The sequence below is a fragment of the Gobius niger genome (assembly GCF_951799975.1).
Source record: "Gobius niger genome assembly, chromosome: 17".
NCBI lineage: Eukaryota > Metazoa > Chordata > Actinopteri > Gobiiformes > Gobiidae > Gobius > Gobius niger.
In genome coordinates this window covers 21,402,141-21,411,582 of record NC_136868.1, presented here as the reverse complement: position 1 = coordinate 21,411,582, position 9,442 = coordinate 21,402,141, and the positions used below count along the sequence as shown (strand labels likewise).

Sequence of the window (9,442 nt, the reverse complement as noted above, 5' to 3'; positions counted from 1 at the left end):
TCGGCTGTGGCTGTGTGGGCACTGTCCTCTGGGTGCCCGGATGGAGGTGTGGTGCTTCTGCTGCACCTCCGCTGGGTGTCCGGTGGTGGTGCCCTGTGGCTGTGGCTGATGTACCGCTCCCGGTGCAGACGGCTCCTCTGATGGCATTTCCTTACCTGGTTCATCTGTACCCAGACTCAGCACTACGTCCATTATTTCATCGTGTATGTGTGTGTGGCTGTGTGTGTGTGGCTGTGTGTGTGGCTATGGGGAGGGGGGTGGGGAGAGCAGTGTTGTCTGTTTGGAAGAGTGGGTGGTTGGGTGGGCGGGAACTGCTTTTAATCTGTAAAGCACTTTGTGTTACAACTCTGTATGAAAAGCGCTTTATAAATAAAGTTTTGATTGATTGATTGAGTATACAGACATGTAATATTTGCATGATGGCCAAGATTTAGAGGTGTGTATTTATTTATTAACTTATTTATCATGTTAGTTATCATGGCCGCCTCCCGTGGGAGGTGTTCCAGGCATGTCCTAGTGGGACAAGACCTTGTGGAAGGCCCAGGACACGCTGGTGGGACTATGTCGCCGAGCTGACCTGGTGTCGCCTCGGGGTCCCCCCAGAACAGCTGGAGGAGGTGTGTGTGGATCGGGAAGTCTGGGCATCTCTGCTGAGACTGCTGCCCCCGCGACCTGCCCCCGGATAAAGCGGAAGAAAATGGATGGATCATGTTAGTGCCCCTTTCCCTCATTCAAATATTTTCTTTACAGGTTTCAACTACGTGTGGCACTCTACATTTCTTCTTCTCGTGGCCACCTGAACCTTGCAGACTGGTTATTGGAGAGGAGAGCGAATGGAGAGGAACCAGTGGGTCTACATCCTTGTCGCCAGTGGTGCCACAGGACTGCACATAGAGACACGGGAAAGTGCCCCATCCATGTAGCTGCAGCCAATAATCACCTACATATCATCAAGCTTTTCATTAACAGGAGCCTTCTGGCATTAGTGTGTCGGGATCCTGGAGGACGTAAACCTTTGAATCTTGCCATTGAGCATGGTCATAGGGATTGTGTGCGGTACTTGGCCAACAAGCTGTTCTCTGTAGTATCCCTCCCAAATATATCATTACCAATGCATATCTATATCAAGGTCAAACAGTGGGCAAGACTGTGTCAAAGAAAAGTGGCCTTAAGTCGATGCCACTACACAAGCACACTTCAAATGGGGGAGATACTGTTCATTGATGGATTTAACAAGGAAAAGATGTTTTCCAAATCAAATGGAACTACTACAAATCTAGAGCAATTCATGATCAAATCTAAAGATGATAAGCATTTGTGTAACATCAGTAGCTCACCTTTAGAAGATCCGATTTTTGCCAAGAGGGGACCACAGTTACTTGGACAACACAAAACGATAAAACAAGAGAAGAATAAAGTGAAACTGCCGCTTCTCCATAAAGGAAGAGGTCAATATTTAACTCCCTCGTTACATTGCATTGTTAAACCCACTGTTCAGAAGTCTATTGCAAATACATCTTGTTCCGGAGCTGCCAGACAGAATGCAGTGTCCAGCTTGGCTGCTGCAAGGTACAGTACAATCTTGGACAATCACTTCTTGGTAAGTTGCAATGATTTGAATAGAAATGAAAACTAAATGTGTCTTTTTTCATTATTATTACAGTGCCTTCACAGAAATACCCTGGTTAAAGCAACTGAGTATAGCAAGAACTCTGTTAAAAAAAACAAAAATAACATGTTCAGTATGTGAACTGAAATTGTGAACTTAGGACTTATGCTAAATGAATCATTAAAGTTTTGTTTTAGGCTCTCTTATTTTCATGACACCTTTATTTGTTCCAGTAAAAAGTCTTAGATTTACTAAGTTTGCAAATATTAAATATATCTAAAGCAAATCTCGCGATAACTGTAATGTCGCCTAGTGCTGGCTGTACTACTTTCCTCCGCCAGTGTTTAGGCGCACTATGGACATGATACAGCCGAACAACAGGAGCATATAAAATCAGACCTGTTTCTCTCCTGCGTTTTTTCTTAACAGTGCAGTTATGAGGTTCGGCTTCTGGCCATAGGGTCGGATTTCATACCTGAGCTACGGTAATTACACTAAGGCAAGGGAGGCATTCAACCTGTCAGCACCCAGCGTGTGGTGGGAATGGCAGCTCCACGACCGATAAAAGGTATCCTAAAAAACAAAAACGCTGGGGCCAACGTCCAAACACTGTCCACTGAAGCTCCAGGAGACGTCCCCGAACAAGCACCCGGACTCACAGAGGATGACCAGCAGTAAGTTTAACGCTCACCTAAGCAGGAATTTGAGGCAATTGATTGCTAGCTAGCTAAGCTAAGTTAGCATGCAAACTCTTCTGTCTACTGTCATCTATGGACTTTCAGCTAGCAAACTGCCTGTGTCGGGAACTTTCCTGCTCACACCCCTCTAAAATATTGCAACGAATTCCCATACATGGGCATGTCGACTCTTATTTGCTTAATTTTGGTAAATCTTCATTTTTAATTCTCCATGACTTGTGATCTTGTTTTTACGTGTTGAATAAATAGGTTATTGGATTGTTGTGTTGTAAGTAAGCAGTTTAACTTTATGTTGTTATACAGCAACACAACTGTTTAAATGCACATTTTCTTTAAGTACTGTAAGTATTTTCCCCAAAGATTGTTTAACAATCCAAGCTAGTTCCTGACACTGCCCTAAAGAGTTTTTACTTTGTCACACTGACGGCTGCTCGTGATGCATTTGAGATTGGTGAGACCGAGGTCACCATCGGTGATGCCTGATTGTTGTAACCCACTTCTCTTTTGGGTCACCATCACATCGTCCTGCATGCAAGATATAATCTTTATCTTTGACTTGAAACACTTTGTCAGTTTGTTTAACAGTTTGTTACACGACAGCAGGTGTTAAGAATGTATGAAATACACAAATCTAGATCTGCTTAAAGTGTTGATGCACTTTTTATGAAGTCAATGTGCCCTACATAAGCAGCAGTGCTTTCCAAGCTGCAATGTGTGAAATTAGGGCACAGTAGAATGGCAGTTTTTAGCTAATGACGTCCCACCACTGTGATGCCAAATACTCTTTAAGAGTGACTTTAAAATGGCAAGAAACTCCAGCACTAAAAATGAAATGTGGGACTGTCCATGACTTGCATGTCGTGTCCTGTCGCTGATCCTTGCAAACACAATGTGACATTTTTCAAATTGTTTAAGCCACTTTTATTTGTTAGCAGGATTTCCTGTACCAAACAAGCTAAACAAAACATGTCCTTCCTTCTAGTTCTAGTTAATTGATGTTTTATACTATGTATAGCACCTATACAAATTATAAAATACATTTACCACTCTGTTCCTGACAAGATCAAAGATAAGAAAAACACAGGTTTTATCTTTCGATGCTTGTCATGCATCAAGTGGTAAAACCGTTAAGTGTCACTTGCGAATACTCAGTACCTCCCATTAAGGCAATAGTTTTGTGTATGTACCTCACACAGTGATACCTCATATATAATTCATGAATGCTGCCATGAAACCAAATATCTTATTCACTGTCTTTCAGCCCCATCCTAGTAGTGATGGGAACTTTGACTTGTAGATGGATGGAAATCTAAAATATCTTGAGCTCAGAAAAGATGGACATGTTGTCATAAGTTGCCATAATGTACAGTTATTTTGTAGCCTGCGATGGTTACATGTCACCTTTTTATACTGGATCTCCTAACTCCCCCTTAATTTTTCTACAGTCAAAGAAATGTAGTGTAAAAACATTTTCACAAATCAAGGAATATGACAGTAGTTTATTTCATATTCCTAAAGACAGAATGACTTGGTCTCCTTACTCCCCTTTGACCATTGTAAAATTAGCAAGTTAACTCTCCTTCCTACAAAGTTGTCCCTGAAGCGTTACAACTGAGAGACTCGTCACAGGCCGTTTCACCTCTATATTTAGTGTGTGCGAAGTTGGTTCCATCCAAGGAGAATCAGGTGGATCAGTTCACAGCACAGTATTACACATTTTTGTGTTGGCTCAAGTATGTGGGCTGCTCTGAATTTAAGCAGGGGCAAAAGGATAAGGTTGCATTTGAGGTGTTATGCAATCAAAGCACTATAACCTTATGTGTTGCTGTGTGTCTGGGTGTTAATGTGAATAGTAGATAAAAAAGAACCTTGTGGATAACTTGTACTGAAGCCTGTAAATTGGTAAAAATCATGACGCTTGCCCCCTCATAATTCATTCTGTAACTTGATTCCTAGTAAGAGTGTGACTGTGACTTGCATGAAAACACAGAAGCACTGTTGCTCTTTTTCAGCAGTTTCTAATTTTACTAGGAACTGGGGCAGCCATAGTCCTAAATTAAACCTGGAAGAGTTGTGTCTCTGCCTGTGAGGTACAGACATCGCCAATAACCTCTGTATCTGAGCAGGCTAATTGATAATATGGAAAATGCAGCACAATCTGACTAATCTGGTTTCTTTGCATTTTATAGAAAGAAATCTCAGAAATGGGACGAAATGAACATACTAGCTACGTACCATCCCGCTGACAAAGACTACGGCCTGATGAAGATTGATGAGCCAAGCACACCATATAACAGGTTGTTAATGCTTTGTACTTATGCATGTGTTTATCAGAGGTGCCATTGTGGAGTTCTGATCAGGTTGTTAAAGGGATGTCTCAGCAGTTTTATAATTCAATATGTCTCCGTGCTACACAGAAGGTCACCGTCTGCCTCTCTCTGCCCTCACCATGCACTCCACTCCTCAGGTTTTGTTCCTCTATGACAGTGGTTTTAAAAGTGGAGTCTGGGGGCCTGCAGAGGTTGACCACATCTTTTTTTTTTTTATGAATTGTATATGGATTTATGTAATTATAAAACATGTAATATTTAGCCTATAGTCACTGTTATTTGTATATGTGTGTTGCATCACAGATTTTCCAAAATAGGAATTCATGTTCTTGAAGGGGGCCTGTGGGATCTTTGGATTATTGAGGGGGGCCGCAACGTGCTGAGCTTTGGGAAGGGCTGCTATAAGATTTATATGTTGTTTCTTTTTATTAAATATATTCATCTTATATGTATCTTTTTCAGAATGGTTGGGGATGATGATGATGAAGGGGCATTAAGTGACTCAGACGGACAAAGCGCCCTCACAGCAGATGACCTTGCTTCAAAGTAAGCTACAATGAGAGAGACAATGTCTTGTTTTTAGCCTTTTTTTTTTTTATCAAAACATTTTGCACATTACATTGGATTGCTGCCGGGTGTAAGTTTACTATTGTGGAAGTAACTGCTAATACTGGATGGTTTTGCCCAGGCTACTATCTTTTCCATAAAAACTTACTAAAGTGTTGCAGTTCTGCCCTTTCACTGCTCCTTTATATGGTCAGGTGTTTCATGTGTGTCCTTTGCCTTTTAGTTGTTCTACAAAAGATGAAGTCCATGGCTGGAACCAATTCTACTTTATGTTACGCTTCCCAGATGCTTATTTGAATGTACTTTCATTTTAGACTGATCGCTGCCGAAGGTTGTGAGCCCAGGTTTATGAAAGAGGAGGAGGAGGAAGAGGAGGAGAGCAGTGAAGAGGAGGAAGAGGAAATGACTCCTGAAGAACAAGGTTAACTTTTAAAATCTAATTCAGCCCCTGTCCCATTTGCACTGGCTAGTCATAAGTACGTACTAAATGTTTTAAGTAAATTCTTCTCATTTAGCTACAAAATACACAAATGGTTTGACTTTTTTATTTTATTTTATTTATTTATAAATTCATGTCAATGGAACGAAACACATTAATTAACAGACAACTAGTGCTGTAAATATGCTGGATTTACCTCAGAGCTAATTTCCATCCGCAGTCCCATGGGATGAAAACATACCACCGATATAACATACCTGAGGGCTACAAAACATGACATACAGTACACACACATACAAAACATGACATACAGTACACACACATACAAAACATGACATACAGTACACACACATACAAAACATGACATACAGTACACACACATACAAAACATGACATACAGTACACACACATACAAAACATGACATATAGTACACACATACAAAACATGACATACAGTACACACACACATACAAAACATGACACAGTACACACATACAAAACATGACATACAGTACACACATACAAAACATGACATACAGTACATACTGTACATACAAAACATGACATACAGTACACATACAAAACATGACATACAGTACATACTGTACATACAAAACATGACATACAGTACACACACATACAAAGCATGACATACAGTACACACACATACAAAGCATGATATACAGTACACACACATACAAAACATGACATACAGTACACACATACAAACAGTACAGTACTCTTTGATAACCTTTAGTTAAACAAAGTTCATTGCACAGACATGGTCACAAATGTGGACAAAGTCTACTTTCTTTTTCAACTGTTTTATCCTTTTTTTTGCAGCTAAAAAGAAACAGTTTCAGATGATGAGGAAGATGCATTACAATGAGGGACTGAACATCAAGCTGGCCCGTCAGCTCATTGCCAGTGAGCTAGAAGAAGAGGAAGATGAGGATGAGGAGATGAGAGATGATACAGACGAGGTTCGGGAGGATGCAGAGGAGATTAGCGTTGACCCTCCTCAGGAAGGTAAAAAGTGCTGCCTGTGGCTGGTATTTCAGAGAGGTAGTGCAGTGAAGTGAACAGAATGTTTTAACGTGGATCCTAAATTATACTAAATTTTCTATTGTTTTTTTAATAGTTTTATATGCATTGTATCTCATTGTTTGTTCTGTAACAACAGTTAATAGGTTATTATTATCTATAGTTTAAGATTTAGGAGGTGGACAGGCAAGAGTTAAATGGTGGTAATTGTCAAAATGCAGAGTTTCTTGTTTTGGTTTTTGGCCTATACATCTGTCATTACTGGAACAATCTACATGAAACAAATGACACAATGTTCAGTGTCTGCTCTGTCAGCAGGTATAAACTAAGGGCAGTCATTTTCTCATAAAGGTGTCCAATAGTGGTGACAATGTTCGAAAACATTTGCGTGTTGTCAGTAGAAAGGACTTAACAGCTGATTAATATGGCTGGTTTGTGAATCCAATTGCTTCCAAATAATGATCAGTTTCAACATTTGTACATTTTCTTTTTGGAGATTTCTTTCAAAAACCCTGCCCTCCATTTAAGATTATGATGCTACCAAATTCTATAACGTGAACACATCCTATTGCAATCAAAGCTACAGGATTAGAAGCTTAAAGGCCCTATACCTGATGTTTTAATTTCAAACAATGAAAGAGGAAGCCACTAAATTGAAATGTTGGTGGGGGTACAAACTCATCCCTAATCTTCCTAACATATTTGTAGCATCCCAATTCTTTACAGGGACATGTTTATAGGCACATTTCACTACTTGCAGGGTCACTTTTCAGGGTCATTTTCACAAGGATGCTAGAAAACTAGCCTCCATGTTCATGAAATTGCTACAAATGCTTTATAATTAGATCTACAGTGTTTTCCCCACAAATGTCTGAGTTTACTATATACTTAAGACTAAACTATATTCATTCCATAACTAGAAAAGAAATCAGGTATAGCTCTTTTAAACATTAGTAGTTTATTTGTTGAGTTTCTCAGATAGTCCATATGGCAACATAGAGATGTAGATTCCAATAGATTGATGAAAATGGAACATTTTCAGATTCCTCCATTCATTCCTTTTTTTCCTTTTAGCTGAATCTCTGGACTCATAGGTGACGCCTTTTAACCTTGACGGTTCAACTCAAAATCCAAGGGGACAATGCAGCTGCTTTCACCACTCGGCCGTCATCAGACAACAATGATCTATCGCCCTTCTACACTCGAACTGTGCAATACAAGTTTCCACTTCACACTTACGCAAACCTACAAGGTGAGGATGGACTTTTTTCCCCACACCTGTTGCCAAGATCCTTCTTCCCTATTCGCTTCTGCACAGTCGTGAAAGCTCTGACCCTAAAAAAAGGAGCCATGCTTTTAAAAACTCTAGGTGGATGTGAACAGTGTGCGCAAGTCAGTTTTGCAGACGCCGATCACCTACTTCGAAACCGCAAAATTCCCACTGCCTTGTCAAGGCCCATCACATTGAGTGGATTTTGACCATCGTTTTTCACCTACTCCAGTTTATGTCTTGTCATTTGACCTTAACCTTGACCTTGGTTTGTCCTGTGCCATCTTTGTTCTCTCTGTTCAAAATTATTGTATATTTTCCACTTTACTAAAACCCCCAATTTAACATAACATATATAAAGTTGCAAACATTATAATCCGTAATGAATGACTTGAAATAATTGACAACTGTAGTATTATTGTTATTACTGTATAAATCATTTACTACAGAACTTTGCTAAGACAGTTCTGTATACCATCTTGAGTGTACAGAACAGAAAAGTCTGCACTGTACAAAATACTACAGGCATACATACAAAACACACACCGATGCTTACTTTGCCTTTGTTTTACACAGTAATTTTCCTTTTTTTTGGTGGTATTTTTCCACATTTCAATTTTATTTTATTCTATGCCGGTAACAACAATACTACTGATGGAGAGGAAAAGCATGAAGTTGTTAGACTGAACCACTTAAGGGTATGAGGGCAGATTAACAATGTCACAACATGTCTATTTAAAATTGGAGACATGCCAGTATTGTTTTTGTAAAATGTTATTTATGGACTGACACACTTTTGATAGAAGCTGCCGATTTTGTTTATGCTTTCCTATTTTATGGCTTGCTCTGATTGGCTGGTTTGATGTAGGCTTTTGAAACCAACAGCAGAGGCTTTTTGCAAACGTCTTGGTGTCCTAACAATAAAAAGAGTTAAGAGGTGTGGTGTATGCTGTATTCTGATCAGATGTAGTATTTTAACAAGATCTTTTTTGATTTTTAACACATTCTGAAGCCAACACTGTGCACTGTACATTAAAGTTAATGCTTAAAAGCTTTTCCACTGGACACAACTATCCCTAACAAGTGACGTGATCTGTAGAATGTGCCTCTTATGTACCTGTATGTGCGTTAATTTAATTAGATTTTATGTTATTCCTTCCAATCTTCTCCCCTCCTCTTTTCTTTTTGATAAGAGATTGATCTGCACTGTCTGTTAAATGTGGAATCCATTTTCGTATTGATGGTTTGCATGTTTCCAGCGATCAAAGTGCCCCCCAACCCCCCTTTATTAATAAAAAAAAATAATGATCATTTCAATATGCTGCTCATAACTTGCCTTTTTTAATGTCTGCTGTAATAAGAACCACTAGATGGCGTCAGAACATAGCAAGACCCACGTGGATGTAGTTGTAGACTACTACTATAAGACTACTAATAGGATAAAGGGCAGGAGATGTGTCTGCATGTGAGGATCATCCCTCCTAC

The 9,442-nt window shown here is 39.6% G+C and overlaps 2 protein-coding genes across 2 annotated transcripts in view; both read left to right on the top strand.

Moving 5' to 3' along the window:
• The window catches only part of LOC306977021 (protein ANKUB1-like), a 3,646-nt gene extending 1,874 nt beyond the window's left edge, over window positions 1-1,772 (top strand). Inside the window, exons 5-6 of the mRNA XM_079575172.1 lie at window positions 751-1,569; window positions 1,664-1,772. Of these exons, the coding sequence (XP_079431298.1) occupies window positions 751-1,569; window positions 1,664-1,763 (919 nt within the window). The 3' untranslated portion in view covers window positions 1,764-1,772. The remainder of the gene's footprint in view (window positions 1-750; window positions 1,570-1,663) is intronic.
• Window positions 1,773-1,936: 164 nt separating this feature from the next.
• ppp1r2 (protein phosphatase 1, regulatory (inhibitor) subunit 2) lies at window positions 1,937-8,195 on the top strand. Its single transcript, XM_079575546.1, has 6 exons — window positions 1,937-2,283; window positions 4,497-4,604; window positions 5,100-5,183; window positions 5,519-5,625; window positions 6,487-6,672; window positions 7,762-8,195. The coding sequence occupies exons 1-6, from the start codon at window positions 2,153-2,155 to the stop codon at window positions 7,779-7,781; spliced, it is 636 nt and encodes a 211-aa protein (XP_079431672.1). The 5' UTR covers window positions 1,937-2,152; the 3' UTR covers window positions 7,782-8,195.
• The last annotated feature ends 1,247 nt before the right edge of the window (window positions 8,196-9,442 follow it).